The sequence below is a fragment of the Siphateles boraxobius genome, unplaced genomic scaffold (assembly GCF_051911475.1).
Source record: "Siphateles boraxobius isolate OS27281-9 unplaced genomic scaffold, OSU_SipBor_1 68, whole genome shotgun sequence".
NCBI lineage: Eukaryota > Metazoa > Chordata > Actinopteri > Cypriniformes > Leuciscidae > Siphateles > Siphateles boraxobius.
The window spans coordinates 367,438-385,000 of record NW_027509195.1 but is presented as its reverse complement, the minus strand read 5'-3'; the positions used below and the strand labels follow the sequence as shown (position 1 = coordinate 385,000).

General features: G+C 38.3%; 2 protein-coding genes across 3 annotated transcripts in view; both read right to left on the bottom strand.

The window, feature by feature from the left end:
• znf512b (zinc finger protein 512B) overlaps positions 1-1,752 on the bottom strand; it is a 62,270-nt gene extending 60,518 nt beyond the window's left edge. The window contains exon 1 of the mRNA XM_077213968.1: positions 971-1,752. The gene's annotated coding sequence lies outside the window, so the exon portion shown is untranslated. The remainder of the gene's footprint in view (positions 1-970) is intronic.
• A 13,219-nt stretch (positions 1,753-14,971) lies between these two features.
• The window catches only part of samd10b (sterile alpha motif domain containing 10b), a 93,195-nt gene continuing 90,603 nt past the window's right edge, over positions 14,972-17,563 (bottom strand). For both annotated transcript variants that reach the window (XM_077213981.1, XM_077213980.1), the window contains exon 5: positions 14,972-17,078. In XM_077213981.1, coding sequence (XP_077070096.1) covers positions 17,056-17,078 — 23 coding nt within the window. In that variant the 3' untranslated portion in view covers positions 14,972-17,055. The remainder of the gene's footprint in view (positions 17,079-17,563) is intronic.

Below are 17,563 nucleotides of genomic sequence, written 5' to 3'. Positions count from 1 at the left end.
TTGAATATTTTTTTTTATACATATTATTATTATAAGCAGTTTTCTGTCAGGACGAGATGCTTAACCAACACCACAACTTCACACAGTTCATTGCTAATATTTGATACATTTACAAATAGATGTTTTGTTGTTTTCCCATGATGTCACTTTCTGAAGGACGATGTCATTAAGGAACTGGATTTGTTTGTTAATTTTACTTGGTTTTGTTAAGGTTTTAACAAACGACTAACTTGATGGTAAGCGATATTGAGGGCACAGAAGAAAATCTATACTATTAATTGTTGATTAAAACAATATTCCCAAAAAACGAAAACACATGCAATATTTAATTGTTTTTCCTTTTCACCCCACGGGAAAAATTAATCTGTTTATGAATTCTGAAAATGTAATATTTAACCCAACATAATAGGACATACAGGTGAAACTCGAAAAATTAGAATATTGTGCAAAAGTTTAGGTATTTCAGTAATTCAAATTAAAAGGTGAAACTAATATTTTTATTATATATAACTATATACATATGCATGATTATACTTTCCAGAGGGCCGACATTTCTGTATTTAAAATCTTTTTTTTAATTGATTTCATGTAATATTCAAATTTTCTGAGATTTTCAATTTGGAGTTTTCATAAGCTGTAAGCCATAATCATCAAAAGTATAACTTTTGCACGATATTCGAATTTTTCGAGTTTCACCTGTATATTACAGGGTCATGAAAAGGTAGGCCTACTACAATAAGGATGACCCACATAAGTCTTTCCAAGTGCTCAAACAGTGTGTGAGTGTTTATATACCTGACAGTTCATACATAACAACCACAACACATTAATCTTGTATATTTAATTCCGCCAAAACAGCTGCAATACCTTGTAACACATTACACCACGCTACTTTACAACTAAAGGCGAGCTTATGCCTTTATTGGCAGTATTATTGACAGATAATCGACTTCTGGAAGACCACACCTACCTGGAAAGCCACCCGACACTGGCGGGTGAGCGGGTCACCCACGTGGGGTCAGGCTGTAGCCTTTACTCTCGCGTCGCGCCGCTTGACTTTACATGGCAAACACACCTGGCGCGCAGGGGGTCACGGACAGACGGGCGTTACGGTCGGTAGCCACACTCACAGCCCCCGCTGTGCGTGTTCGCGGAGGGAGATGATGATGAAGAAGAAGAAGAGTGGAGGTGGAGGTGGAGGAAGAAGAAAAAAAGAGCAGGCTGATGCAAATGCCAACAAGCCGAACACTTTCACCGTGTTTCCAGACTGCACTCGGCGCCCCTCTTCATTAATATGTAATCCACGAGCTCTCTCGTATGAAAATCCAACTCAAAAGCACGCGCACAAATACGCAAAAACGCCGGCAAAAAATATGAAAATACAAGAAGCTTTCATAGGCAGTGAAGCAAAATGGCGACTTTAATACGAAGGAGGAGTAAAAAAAAAAAAAAAAAAAAAAAAACCTCGCGCTGTTGCTAAAGGAGGCACGGGGATATGTTTAGTGCAGTATAATCGAGGGTGGAAGAAGTGAACGCGACGGAAAGAAAAGCGGAGGGGAAGAAGAAGGCACAGCGTCGCGCAGTTTCGCCGCAGCCCCGCGATTCCTCTCCTTACCTCGGGATTATTCCGTGTATTTGTTTGATAGGGATATCTCCGCGACCGTGTACAGTAACAGTAGGCTATGGGTGCTGGGTCACGCGCGTATCCGCCGCCGCTGCTGCCTTTGACAGTTGTGACTACAGTCGGCAGGCAACTTGCAAACTCTCGCGTTATTATTTATGATCACTCAATTTTGATATTAGGCCAATCATTTTGGTATTTCTGCATAATAAAGCCCCTGCCTGAATGGAAGCGTTTGATGCGGCTCGACGTCATGCCGCTCAGTTATGACGAAAAGGCTCCGGCTACAATGTAGCTTTATATCGCACACATCATTTGATAATGGTCTAAACATTATGACGTAGTCGATGCGATTCTGAGTTTTCAGAAAAGATGACGTTCAATAATATGAGAATATTCATACCGTTACGACGTCGTCTTCTTTGGATAACATATTTGTATTTTTTTAATCACAGTTTTAAATGTTCCCATAGTGTTCCCAAATTATATATATGTTTCTGTACTTGCCAAAATAAAACATAGCCTATATAATTTGTGTCTACACAGTAATTAAATGGAACTTTTGCTTTGAAAATTGTAATATTTTAATTAAATTTACCAAAAGAAAATACAACTTTTCTCAAATTCTTTTAGCTTACCTATAGGCTACTCATATTATTCATATTTATATTTTCTTAATAATCAGAAAATGAGGTATCACTTTCCACACCTACGTCACGGGCTCTTTAAAATGGCTTAATAGAGACTTTGACCCATCTTTTTTTCCTCTTCACGCTATGACGTAATGTAACTAACTACTATTACTTCGTCCACCAGGAGGGGGAGGCAAATGACAGCTTTTCTGAGGCTGTTGTTGAGATTCCCAAACGAATTATTTTTTATAGTACTGGCTGCAAATGGAATATTTGTCCAAATGTAACCTCAACCCCTCGAAAAAAGAAAAAACACCCGAAAGTCTTAATTAGGCAGACAAGCTCTTGGATTGCATGATAACATGCTCTGTTTACTTATCTTATCTGTTTTACAGCATTAGTTAATACATTCTCATTTACCAAAAGAGGTTTTCCATCATTACCTTCTTTCATTTCTCTCATATACACTGTAATAAAAAAAAATATGATAAATAAGGTTGGCCTATGACAACATATGTTTTTACATTGCTTTAACTCATCAAAGTTAAGCACTTTTCAAGTTTTTTACAAGTTATATAAGACTCGTTTTTAAGTCAGTTTAATGTAATTTAAGTTGAAATGACTTACACATCCAAGTTGATTGTACTTAAAAATTTAATGCCGCGACTTTTTTTTTACAGTGTACGTTTCATTCTCATAAAAGTGTCCACTAGTTAGCAGTATAGTGCAGCATTATTTGACAGTATATGAGTTTATGACAGATGATAACAGGCGATGAGCACTTAACACGTCTGTGGGCTGGACAGGGCTGTCCCTCAAACCATCAATCACATGACTTTAATAATGCACATATAAATCCTGTAGGCTTTTTGTATGTTATTAATACATCAGTCATTTCAGCACAATTCACCACAGCAGTCCAGAGATAGTCAGGTACAAGAAATCATATGTGACGGTTCAGCAAAGCCTTGAATTAAATCCACCAGAGGCCATAAAAAGCACATGAACCCTGTGTTAGCGACTGGTGAAGGCCGACCTACTCTGAAATTACAAACATGGTTACAAAGTACTCTTACATAATGGACAGTTCATCTCATTTGGACACATTCCCATAACCCTGTGGTTATACAGTATGTTAGTCCAGCTGTATTGTAGGCCATGAAATGAAGTAAAGCAAGCTGTGTGAAAAACTGCTCCAGCGCTGATTAACTCACTATTGAAATCCAAGAATAACAGAAGACATGGAGAGAAATGTCTTTCTGCTGCTGAGATTGGCAGTGTGTTAGCTATTTTTGTTTAATGAAGAGCTGTTAGTTCAAAGGTGGAGCAGTTTCCGTTGGGTTTGCGTGACGTTCCAGTTTGCATAGTTATTCATCTATCAATATCAATTTACTTCCCAGGGGTCTTCGTCTGGGATCCTTAGGGGGTCCACCATTTATGGCTTGATCACAAGCTACTTTTTGTGTGAAAAAAGTAAACAGAAATACAATATTAAATGCTAGTTAATAATATTTTTGAGTAAGGCAAAAGTTTTGAAATGAAAGTGCTGAATGTTGCTGAATGTTGCCCCTCCAAAACTCAAATACATTTATATATTAAAATGTAATTGTACAGTGATTAGTATTATGTCTAATATATTTTTAAAAAATAAAAGTTAAAAAAGTGACTCTTTAAATTACATCAATAGTGAATATTTGAATGACTTTGAAATGTAAACATTCTGAAAATGCATTAATATAGCACTCAATTAATACAGTGCAATGTAATTAACTTCACGAAGAAGTACTTTACAAGGACCACTTAGTTATTTAGCTTATTTTAATTCACAGAATTAGTATTCTTTAATTCTTAAATGTTTTAACATGTAATATTTTTTATTAAACGTTTTCTTAACTAAATATTAAGAGTAATATAAAAAGTTAATATTAGTAATAAGTTTACATATTTATATTCACTTTTGATATCAAAATGTTTTTTATGTATTCATTATTTTAAATGTATTATTTAAAATGTATTTTACTTATAAATCATAATAATAATTGTAAAACTATATATATATATAAACACACACTGTGTTACAATCCCCACTCCTCTCTTTCTCTTAATCTCCATCGTATAATGCAGCTGAAATGAATGGTTATGGTTGAATACGGACTGACAGAGCATAAATCTGCTGATATATAGATTTGTGTGTTGCTGATAAAGCAGAATAGTGTCATAGATACTGAAACACCATTAAGCAGATTTCTCAACACTTACTGGTCAGTTTACCATCAGGTGTTCACTTACCTTTGAGTCACGGCCCAGTGGCTGCAGGGGAGAGGAAGAGAGTCACGAGAAGACATACATCGTGAATAAGGTTTGTGTGTGTGTGTGTGTGTGTGTGTGTGTGTGTGTGTGTGTGTGTGTGTGTGTGTGTGTGTGTGTGTGTGTGTGTGTGTGTGTGTTACTGCGATGATCGATCACACAGATCTTTCATCTTAAATAGATGGAGTGTGTAACATGTGTTCTGTAGAGCACAACATGCACAGAACCCATGGGAGAGTGCAGTCATATATCACAATAGCGGAGCAGTTCAGGGATCTCAAATAAATGCTGCTGTCACAAGCTCACTGACAGAGATACATATGCGTCCACGCTGCGCCTGACTAGTTCTGAATTTGCCCCGTCACAGACGGTGTTGTGAATAATGAAAGAGAACATACACGGAAAGCCTTGCTAAAATAGCACAAAGCATTTGTATACATACACCCGGCTGATCTGGGGGTTTGTCTGCTGGTTTTATAGAGGTTTTGGATGGTGCTGACCAGCAAAACCACCTGAACACCAGCTTGGCCAAGCTGGGACACCATAGACCAGCTTAAACCTGCTAAAAGCTGGTTCAAACATGTTTTTCCTGCAGAAGATCATATTACATGCCTAATTGTTATTTTAAGACATGGATTTATGCTGCTCTCTTTTCAATTCCTGATGAAAAAAACAGAAGATTTAAGGTGTATTTAATGAGCAGAAAAGAAGAGAAACATGTTACTACGTTTTCCTTCATAGTTTCATCACAAGTCATTAAACTGAAACTTTTCATAAAAATGGTATAAAAGTGAACATGAAAACAAAGAGTACATTTCTAAGAACCTGTTTTAATGTTCATAAGATTTTTTTAGTCACACTTTATTTGAGGTATCTTTAAATATTATGCACTTAATAAAAAAACTATAATAAATCGGTCCAATGTTCTTATTGTGTTGATGTTGTATTGCGAAACATGTACAACTATTGAGGTGGGATATGTGTAGGTTGGGGACAGGTTTAGTGGAATGGGTTGGTTTAGGAGTGCGTTAAGGGGTAAACAGTGACATTATAGATGTAATTACAGAATTAATTAAATTACATGCAGGTGTTTTTCAAATATAAGTACAATATAAAAACGTGTACACAATAAGTGCATTGTCTCAAATTATTATTTTAAACGTTAGTGCATTGTAGTTAAATACGCTTAATATAAAGTGGGACCTATTTTTCCTTTTGGTTTCACTTTATTTTACAGTATGTGCACTTACATGTACATGTACTATAGCAGAGGTGGGAGTAAGTCACACATGTTCAAGTCACAAGCAAGTCTCAAGTCCCTACCATCAAGTCTCAATCAAGTCAACAAGTCGCAGTACACACAACCAAGTCAAGTCAAGTCAAGTCAATGGTTCACTTCAAGCAAGTCAAGTCGAGTCCTGCTAAGGGTCAAGTCAAGTCCAAGTCAAGTTACAATACCAAACAGAATTTTTTTTCATATTGGCCTCAACCTTATTTGTTTTTGATTACCTAGATTACCTTTCTTATACATTTATATCGTAATATTAATAATATTCATATAATTTATTATAGCATGTATTTATGATTACCAAAATTTGGAATTATTATTATTATAATAACAATTATATGAAAAATGTTGAAGATAATCCATTTGAAGGAAAATTCACAAGTGTGTGATGCATTAATTATATTGGTTTTATAGTAAATGTCATATGTTTAACTTTGCTTATATATTTTTATTATGCAATATCACCGGGAGACATTAACTTTCCCATTAATAGCCCATATTTGACCCCTTAAAACTGATTTCCAGGGGCATTTTTTTCTATGTTCTAACCATTTTTTTTTCTAACCATGCATTTACACTGCCATTACAACACCATAAATAATGTTTAGATTAATGATAAATACATAAATATTATATTAAATATAATCATTTTAATATAGAAAAAAATAGATGCTAAAAAATAATAAATTATATGTTTTTAATTATGAAATTAAAAACGCAAATGGGTGGCGCCAAATCACCGTCTTAATGAGCGAGTCATAGAAGCATTCATTCAACTGATTCATTCAAAGCGGTAGATTCATTCTGGAACCAAGCAACTAGGTCACTGAATCACAAAAACCTCGGATTTGTTTGGATACGTACAACACTTTTTCTGTGGCTTGTTTGGAACTACTGTCATTGGAGAAATAGAGCAAAAACAGAGAATATTTACAATATTACATCTAAAATGTACAATTTTACTCACCGCAAACTCCGCGCTGTATGTTTTTTTCTGTGCTCTGTGCGTCACGCAATCGCGCAGAATCTGATGACTGGCGTCAATGGTTCCGTTGCTTTCATTTTGTTCATCAATTGATGTTGCGATGATTTATATAAAAATATATATGAAGTCATTTTCGAGTCATACAGTTCAAGTCAAGTCAAGTCTCGAGTCATTGGATCTCAAGTCAAAGTCAAGTCAAGTCATTTTCTTAATTTAGTCAAGCAAGTTTCAAGTCCTTAAATTTGCGACTCGAGTCAGACTCGAGTCAAGTCATGTGACTCAAGTCCCCCTTCTCTATACTATAGTGTACTTACCTAAGAAAGTACATGGTAATATGAGGTAACTATGGGTTAAGGTTGGGTTACAGGGTATTACTGTATGTTCCGGGTTACTACTACCTTTATTACACATATTGCAATTACTATATTAAGTACATATATGTACATGGGAACAGGACTGTAAAATAAAGTGCTTTTCATTTTCTTGTAATTGGTCCGGATAATCACGACACTGGTGGTGCTCATGTGCATATCCAATCATTCATTCGCACATGACTTGAAGGCTACACACAATGTATTGCTGCATTTCTGAGGCAAATTATTTTCAGGTGGCAGATTTGTTGCTGGTTCTGGGAATGAGACAATGTACCCGCTGGACAGTGTCCCACGGCTCAAACTGCCCTCTGTACTGTCAGCATTTGATTGGTTAAGCCATGTGGCAGCCAATGAGGCATAACCCCCGAGCTCCAGCACTGTCAGATACTGTCACATAATGTCACGGGCTGCTTATAATGTGCACATTTGTGTGTGTCTGTGTTCCACATGCACAGATAATTATGCGGCTGCAATGCTCCGTGTTGAGTGGTAATTGCCTCTCAAGGTGGCGGTGGAGATCGACCGCTCTTTAATTATCTGTTTGTGTGACAGCTGCTTCCACAAGTGACACTCAGAGACACAAAGGTGCGTGCCAGACGCACTTGTCTGTTCTCCGTCGCAGAACTGCTCAGTCACTCAGGACTTCGGGCTGACAATATTCCCTGCAGGGAAAAGGAAACAGGTGGTGAAAGAGAGATAAAATGTGGAGAAATGACCTAAGAAGTTTGTATTGTGGTTTAGTGTTCATGTTAAGTGGATGGCAGACGTGAGAATTCAATGTCCTCTGATGCATGCCATAAAACAGCTTTTAAGTCTAGAACATTCGAAACTTATGCTTATTATACACACAAGAATTTATTTGGATTCATAAACCTGAAGTCCCTCTCTCTGAAAGAGAAAAAATCCAAGTAAATTTGAATGTGTGAAGATTGAAAGTTATCCTACGGCTGTAAGTCTACAGATTGATTTATTATCAATTTAATATTGAATGTCGAATTCCGAAATCAAGTAATTAAATAAATGAAAACATGTGCGAAAAAGCCAAATCAGTCACGGCCACTGGGATTTCTTCTGATGCGCCCAATGATCAATCCAAGCCAGCTAATCTGCTTTATTTCATGAATGTTAGAGTGTGTCTGGATCATAAAATGCATTTTGTGAACGGAATATTCACTATACATTGTGAATGTAATATGTGATTTCAGACATGAATACCAAAAGGAATGTACCAAAATATTTTTCAAAAGAAATATGCATTTTGTGATACATGCAGATCCTTTCATCAATGAAATTAGATTCCCCTTAAAACAGACAAACAGTAAACTCAGAATTCAAAGAAAAATTTCTGAATTTCGAAATATAGGCTACACTCAAATTGCAAGAAAAGGTAAGACTGGAAAGTTATAAACTCAGAATTTCCAAAAAAAGTCTGATTTGCAAAACGTTATCTTAAAATTTTGAGAAATAAAGTCAAAATAGCAAGAAACAGTCAGAAAAGTGTTTTTTTTTAAACTGAGAAAGTCTGAGAAAGTCTGAATTGCACGATATAAGTTAACAGTTCTGACTTTAAAGGTAGGATTGGCAATTTCGACAGGCTAGCAATAGCATTGGCCTACTAGCTTTGAAAGCATGAGATCCACCCTCCCTTCAGAGCGTCTCCAAAGCCACGCCTCCTCCAAAGCGCATTAACATGTACAGCAGAGTTTGCAAAACATTTAAATACCTCATGTCTCAAAGCACATAACATAACAATAATAATGACATAAACAACTTACAGAGCTCTTACTTGAAGCACCCGACTGCTGCAGATTAATTTCGGCGTTGATAGCGTTGACATAGAAACACAAAAATGAACAGCTCCGGGACGTGGGACGTGAACAGCTCTGGGTAGAAAGTGATGCGTTGCCATCTTGTAACTATGGTAGTTACGACATGGCGTGAACGCAACATAGGCTCACTGTTTTGGTTTAGGAAGAACAACGAAAACAACCAAAAAAATTGCCTACCCTACCATTATGTTTCGAATGTTCTTCCCTGTAAAGGCGCTATATAAAATAAATGTATTATTATTATTATTAACTCAAAAGATGTTTCTCAAAATTGTGACAAATAAAGTTGCAATTACCTTTTTTATGTGGCAGAAACTAGCTTCCAGACAACATGGAAGGCTAATTCTGTAAAAGGATATGGACAAGTTTGCTAACAAACTGATACATAAGCATTGTGTCCAATTCTTCAACTTGTGTCCTTACGTCAGCAACTTCACATTTGAGGTATGAATATGTGTAATTATTCTAAAAACACATTGAAAACTCATAAGGGAACTATGGCTTGGAAATGGAAATTTCATTTTAGCTTACAAACCGAACAGCTCTTTTGAGTATTGAATGATTTCGAGAGGCTTTAGAAGTGGTTTCAAAACATGAAAATGAGAAGGGGAGAAATAATGGATGTGGGCCAGATGCACACAGTGGGAAATAAACTGGTGATTAAAGGAATGTGGAGGAGTTTCAGGAAGATCATAAAGAATGGCTGTCTTTCAAAACCTAGTGGGCTGCTTAACTAAACTGTGTTTGGGCTTCATAGCCAGGTTTCAATGCATCAATCATGTTATCCTAGTGGGATTTGCTAAGCGAAGACTAACTGAAACACAAAAGAAGGGAAGTGTTTAATATGCCCTTACGTAGCTTCAGTCAATTTTTATTATATGTGATATATACTGTATGTCCTGCTTAGAACACAGTGTGACTGCAAAAAAATATTTTCACATGTAGATGTAGCCCAGTCTAGCCTACTCTGGCTGATTTAGTCAGGATAAATAATTCATTTGAGTTGTATTAATTTAACACACCAAGGCAGCTCACTTAGTTTAGAGAGGGTGAAAAACACAAAAGTTGGCAAAAAGAAAGACAATAGGTTTGAGATATAGTTAAACTAAAATAAATATTTTCACCCATGGCATGTGTACTTTTTGACTGTGAGCCTGCCGAAGTGAATCAGCTTCCTGTAGTGTGACCAGGAGAAGCTTGAGGTATTCAGACACACGGCTCAGAGACCCTCATGAATAAAATAGCATGCCGACTAACTCCCCTCCATCTCAGCCTGGCTGCACTGGTGCTAAGAGATTCTGCTCAGCAGAAGCGGACAGAACACCTGTGGATGTGAGAGAGAGAGATGGGAAAACCGGTGCACTGCAGGACTTCTCTGAAAATCTCTGATGGTAAAGATCAACTTTTTCTGTTTTGGTGCATGTAGTGTTATATTAAGTTGTATTAAATCAAAGCATTCGTCAAAACAGAAAACAGTGCTATAATATGGGGCATTAGCAGTGTTTCATTTGTTAACATAGCAGTGTTTTTGAACAAATGCATGAATCGTTCTCACTTTCAAGCACATTTATTTCATTAAATTTTTCTTGAGCAGAAAATCTGCATATTAGAATGATTTCTGAAGGATCATGTGACATTGATAATGCTGTGCCATTACTGGAATAAATTACATTTAAATATATTCAAATAGAAAACTGTAAAATTTGTTATTTACATCATAATATTTATAATAATCACATTATACAATTTTTAATAATATTTCACAATATTACTGTCACGGCTGGTTGCAGGAAGGGAGAAAAGCAGGATCTATTTGCAGCAGTCACTTTTATTTACAAAAGAAAACAAACACTGGAGACCAGGAGAGATCAGGAGATAAAGCAACCCAACATAATACAGATGAGACCAGACCCTGAACTGAAATAACCATGGATTAAATACACAATTTTTGATGTGCCCTCATGTGCTACACCTGTGTCTCAACATGACATCATGACTTTGCGTAAACATACACGCCACTTTCAAGTCAAGTGGCGTGTTATCTATACGCATTTTGAGCTATCCGCGTGTATGTCCACGCCGAAATCTTTTGCGTGTATGTCTACGCCATTAAATGTCCGAGTGATTCCGCGTGTATGTGTACGCCGTTAAATGTCCGAGCGAAATGAAGCAAAATCTATATCTAATTCTGTGGAGCGATCTTTTTTTTCCTAGGATGGTAGGAGAACACTCATAAATGGTATTAACCCCAGTGACGGGTAGGTTTAGGGACGGGGGTTGGGGTAGGTCATATATCTATATATACATAATACAGTAATATAACGTTAAGTCAAAGGCGTTGATAAACACGCTGAAAAGCGATTATGCGTGTTGATTTAAAATGGAAATACGAATTGATCATACATACGCCATTTCATGAGATCAGTCTGTGTGTCTAGTTAATCATGTCGTTATGTTCTATGACATCAAACAAAGGACAACTCAGACCAGGACAAAACAGGGAAAAACACAGATAAAACCTGACATTTACACCCTTTCCCAGTAGGCGCCTCTTGGCCCCATAAACAAAAACATCACCAAAGTGGAGGGGAGAGGGTTACCAAAAACTCTGTGGGTGGGAAGGAGGGCTAAACAGTAACACAAGTCCATAGGGATGCAAGTCCAAGGAGACTCCGAATGGACGCTATGGCTCTTCCTGACGATGCCGAAGGAACGGCTGCCCACAGCTGAGCAGCTGGCTGCTGGTCGGTACCAGCGGAGACAAAAGAGCTTGACTGTTGGACGTGACCAGCGGAGACAAAGGAGCTTGGCTGCTGGGTGGAACTAGCAGAGATGAAGGAGCCTGGTTACAGTGCAGAACCAACAGAAACGAAGGAGCTTTGCTGCTGGGTGGGAGGGCCAGGGAACAGGTTGGGAAAAGAGATCATCCAACCAGTCAGGACCAGCGAAGGTTGATGGAGTTTGGAGGTGGGCAGAAGGGAGGTGACAGGCTCCGTGTCTTCCAACTCAGTGAGCCATTTCTCAACCTCTGGCTCTGTGAGGGACCAGGAAGTGGGTAGAGGCTTCGGGATGAACCAGGCGACGGGCTCTGTCTCTGGGATGGGCATTGTGGCTGGCTCTGGCTCTGGCTCCATATTTGGCACTGACTCAGGCTTTGGGTCCATGGTGGTTGTAGGCTCTAGGACTAGGTCAGTGGTGGGCATGGGCTCTGTTTCTGGGTCTGTGGCGGGAATGGCGAGGAACTGGATGGGCTCTGAAAGACAAGTGGGGATTGGTTTGGGTGCTGTAGGGTTGGGACCCTTCTCTCTCCTACATAAGGTGGAGGGGGATCCACAGTGAAAAAGCACTCATTCCACATACTTACAAAGCGTCCCGTGAGGCCCATCTCCAGGCAGGCGAGTTTTCGTCTGGGCATTGAGTCCGGCCCTGAAAAACATGGAGGCTGTCGCCAGGGTAACGAATGAGGTTAGCCAGATCTAAGAAACTCTGAGCGTGGTCCTTGAGGAAGCGATTCCCCTGTGAGAGATGGAGGATCCATCCTGCTGCTAGATCCATCAAATTGGGTCAGTTTCTCTGTCACGGCTGGTTGCAGGAAGGAAGAGTAGAAGCCGATCCAGAGCATCCCAAACATGCTCAATGGGTGACATGTCTGGTGAGTATGCTGGCCATGCATGAACTAGGATGTTTTCAGCTTTCAGGAATTGTGTACAGATCCTTGAAACATGGGGCCATGCATTATCATGCTGCAACATGAGGTGATGGTCGTGGATAAATGGCACAACAATGGGCCTCAAGATCTCATCATGGTATCTCTGTGCATTCAAAATGCTATCAATAAAATCCACCTGTGTTCGTTGTCCATAACATCAGCCTGCCCATACCATAACCCCACCGCCACCATGGGCCACTCGATCCACAACGTTGACATCAACAAACCGCTCACCCACACGACGCCATACACGCTATCTGCCATCTACCCTGAAAACCGGGATTCATCCGTGAAGAGAACACCTCTCCAAAGTGCCAAGCGCCATCGAATGTGAGCATTGGCCCACTCAAGTCGGTTACGACGACGAACCGCAGTCAAGTAGAGATCACGATGAAGATGACAAGCATGCAGATGAGCTTCCCTCAGACGGTTTCTGACAGTTTGTGCAGACATAAATACTAGGGCATCTGGTTGGAAACTTCACTTTCTTTTTCCTTCCACATATCAAAGCTGCAATCTAAGGTCAAGGCCAAGCTTGGTTTCCTTTATAGAAACCACTGTTCCTTCACCACTTCTGCCAAACTTACTCTTATTCAAATGACCATTCTACCCATGTTAGACTATGGAGACACTATCTACAGGGTTGCTTGCAAGTCCACTCTATCAAATCTTGACAATCTTTACCATTACGCTATCAGGTTTGCCACAAATGTTTCTTTCAATACACACCACTGCGCTTTATATTCATCTGTCAACTGGTTCTCCTTTCAGACTCACCACAAAAATCACTGGTTCACTTTCATTTATATGACCCTTCTCGGCCGCTCATCTCCTTACTTAGGTCATCTGTTGCAGCTAAAGCCTGTCACATACAACACCCGGTCCTCACTTCGTCTTCACCCGGTCCTCACAATCTGCTGCCGCTCGCGACTGGAACGCTTTGCAAAATGTTCTTAAACTGGATACACTCATTTCAATTTCATCTTTTACAAATATTATATCATCCTTGTTCACGGATACATGCATTTGCTTCTCTACATAATCATTTTTGTGTTGTTTACTGTGTTGTGTTTTTAATTGTATTTTATGTAATTGCTAACCTGTATGTATTTCTAATGTACTGTACTTTTTTCGTCAGTGGTTAATCCACTGGTCAGGCTGCCATTGTAAATACGAACTTAAAGAATATAAAAAAAAAACACATTCTTTGGTTATGCAGACCGATTGTTGCAGCAGCTGTCTGGGTTGTTGGTCTCAGACGATCTTGGAGGTGAAGATGCTGGATGTGGAGGTCCTGGGCTGGTGTGGTTACACGTGGTCTGCGGTTGTGAGGCCGGTTGGATGTACTGCCACATTCTCTGAAACGCCTTTGGAGACGGCTTATGGTAGAGAAATGAACATTCAATGCACGGGCAACAGCTCTGGTGGACGTTCCTGCAGTCAGCATGCCAATTGCACGCTCCCTCAAAACTTGCGTCATCTGTGGCATTGTGCTATGTGATAAAACTGCACATTTTAGAGTGGACTTTTATTGTGGCCAGCCTAAGGCTACCTGTACAATAATCATGCTGTCTAATTAGCATCTTCTTATGCCACACCTGTGAGGTGGATGGATTATCTTGGCAAAGGAGAGCAGCTCACTAACACAGATTTAGACAGATTTGTGAATTTGAGAGTAATAGGCTTTGTTTTGTACATAGAAAAAGTCTTGGATCTTTGAGCTCATAAAAAATGGGGGCAAAAACAAAAGTGTTGCGTTTATAATTTTGTTCAGTGTATTTGCAATAGACAATTTTATTTACAAAAGATCAAAACAAAAAACACACTGGAGACCATGAAAGAGGAGGAGATAAAGCATCCCAACATAATACAGACGAGAACCAACCATAAGCTGAAACAAATGGGGATTAAAGCACATGAAGCCAAATCAAAAACCATAACAACAAACAAAGGAAAACTCAAACTAAGACAAAACAGGGAAAAAACAGATGAAATCAGACAATGAATGATTTGATCGAAGAAATGTAGCCTTGGTGAGCATAAGGAGCTTCAAAAACATGTTTTAAAATTTTGAACAGTAGTATACTATATTTAAAATTTGTGTTTAGATGTAAAATTGAGATGCATATTTATTTTTTAAAACACAGTTAACTTTGCATTTGGATGACCATACTATAATTGTTTCAATCATTTGTGAAAGAGAAAATTCCATATATATGAAAAATCTTTCTTTTTTTTAACTTTATTCCAAAACACACATATACATCTGTGTTTGCCACACCATGTCTTGTTTAATCATGTTGGTAGCAGGTCATTACATAACCAATGTTCATTTCCCTAATTTTTGAATAACAAGATTGAAAAGAAACCGATTGCTTGTCTGTCAAATGCTTGTGTGTCAGGATGCAGGAATCAGCAAAACACTGAGAGAACCAGATAACCATCTTTTATCATGTCAAATCAATTTCAGAGAGAATTCTGACCAGTCAGTCCCACATAAACACTTTTAACCTGGATGGACTGAACTGGTTTGTGTCAATTAGCCAGATTTCTGTCAGCTTTGAGTACATTGTGAAAAAGCACTGAACAATGATGGGTGTCATGAGCATCAGATAATCACTCCGAGATTCCAAACTGCTTTGTGAAAATGAGATTTTACTGTAACTCAGCCCTGTTCTCTAAATACAGACAAACATTCGAGCCTCCTAGACAAACATGCTACTGCATCACAGTGAAGTTCAGTGGAGCATTCAGGATTTTACCGAACTAATGGCAAAATCACAAAATGGAAAGAATTACAGTATATTCTCTCCAAAAAAGATAATTTATCATACCAGAGGAAATAGAAAATACTTAACATGCCTTCTTGTGTTCTTGATGATAACAAACCTCATTACTCAAAAGGCTAGTTCACACAGCCAGCTACATTTCAATCACTTAAAGTTGACTTTTGGATTTAGTATGTTGGGAAACACAACTGCCATGTTCATACTGAACCAACAAACACCAACATGGTTAAATACCCCGATGACCGATCGAATGAAACCCAACAACTATTTGGTGTTCTCTTCAATCTACTGCTCTGTCATTACAATAGTTCACCTGAAATAAAATAAATGAATATACTTGCAGTGTTACGAATTGCTTCATTTTGGAAAGAGACACCTAATTGAGCTAGAATCTAGAAGCATTTGATTGCGTAGAATATGTTGCAGACCTAAAGATTCTGATAGTAAGGTAGCTACTATAAAAATAGGTCTAGCCATGCAGATAAGTGGCAGCGCCTTACATTATTGCTTTGTAAGGGAGGACAACTGGGACCGCTACGAGTGACAATGATCTAGACACATACTCCTAGAGTAAAGGTATATTCATATTTGGATTCTTTGATATATTAGGAGAAAATCTGAACATCTACATTGTGTGCAAGATTTCAACATGACACTGAAATCAAAAATATAACTTAGTGCATTCGTGAAGGTAACAGCAGGAACAGCATAGAAAGCAATAGAACATCCTGAGAAGGAAATAAAAATGGTGGTTGGTTTTTAAGTGTCCACATCTGATATAATTAACATTCAATGTTCATTTTTAAAGAAATTGTCATTAATATTAATATGTAGTCATTGTTTTTGTCACTGTGAACGTCCCTTTAGTCTGTTATGTATAAAGTCAGGAATGGGGAAATGTTGGATAATCAAACTTCATGCCCTATTCTACATCTATTTCTCTTTCCTACACCTGCAAATGAAATGATACAATCTATTGTGAGAGGTAGGAGGAGGAATTGTCCGTGGTTCCCACACTTGTAGAAACAGGATTTATTCAGCACTGCATCTACGTCCATTCTGAGCGAGTGATGCTGGGTCAAAATAGCAGGGCCATCAGACATCTGAACACTTTAAACCTCAGGGAATCAAGAGGTGTTGCTCCCTTAACATGATCTGAGATTTTGATCTGAGATCAACTTCTTGAGAGGTCTTGATCCAATCCATGTCCTTACTCTTGTCTGACAGAGCCTACTTGGTTGTCTAGGTTTTGTAGAGATGAGGTGAGACTAGAATCTTATCACTATATTACAGTTTTAGAGTCCGACTTTGTCCTTTTGTGTCTTTGAAACCCCATCCAGTTTTGCATAAAAAGACGGTCCAGTCTGTTAAATTGGTGTGGAGTTAACAGTGTCCTCTACATCTCCACCGCCAGGCAGATTCTCTCTCTCTCTCTCTCTCTCTGAGACTGTCTGTCTGTAGCAGGAACAAGGCCTCTTGTATCCGCCGGGAAGACGAGAGAGCTGCCAAAAGGATAGTGAGCTAAGAAATGTTGCCGAAGGAAGCTGTAAAGAGAGAAAAGAGACCGGAGAATGAAAAAGAGCATAAATTATTCATGTGATTGCAGGAAATAACATGTAGAGAAGGGATGTGCATCACAGAACCTCTGTTGTTAGACATTTACTCACTATCTCAAACTTTACCTTCTCATCTATAAGATCCCTCAAGACCTCCATATTCACCCAACTAATGTGCATTTTATCAGGGAGATATTCAAAGCCTTAAAAACACCCTTATATAACCATGTATCATGTGCACATTTCAGATGTGAAGGCTGTTACTAAAGGTACACTCTTAAAAATAAAATGGCAATTGAAGAACCTTTCAGTAAATATAGTTCTCAAAAGAGCAATTTTTTTTAGTGTGAAGAACATTAATCTTAAGAACCGTTTTCCAATATATAGACCCTTTTTTGCTGTGGAAAGACTTTATGGATTTTAAAGGTTTTTCATGGAATCATTGATGCCAATAAATAACCTTTATTTTAAGA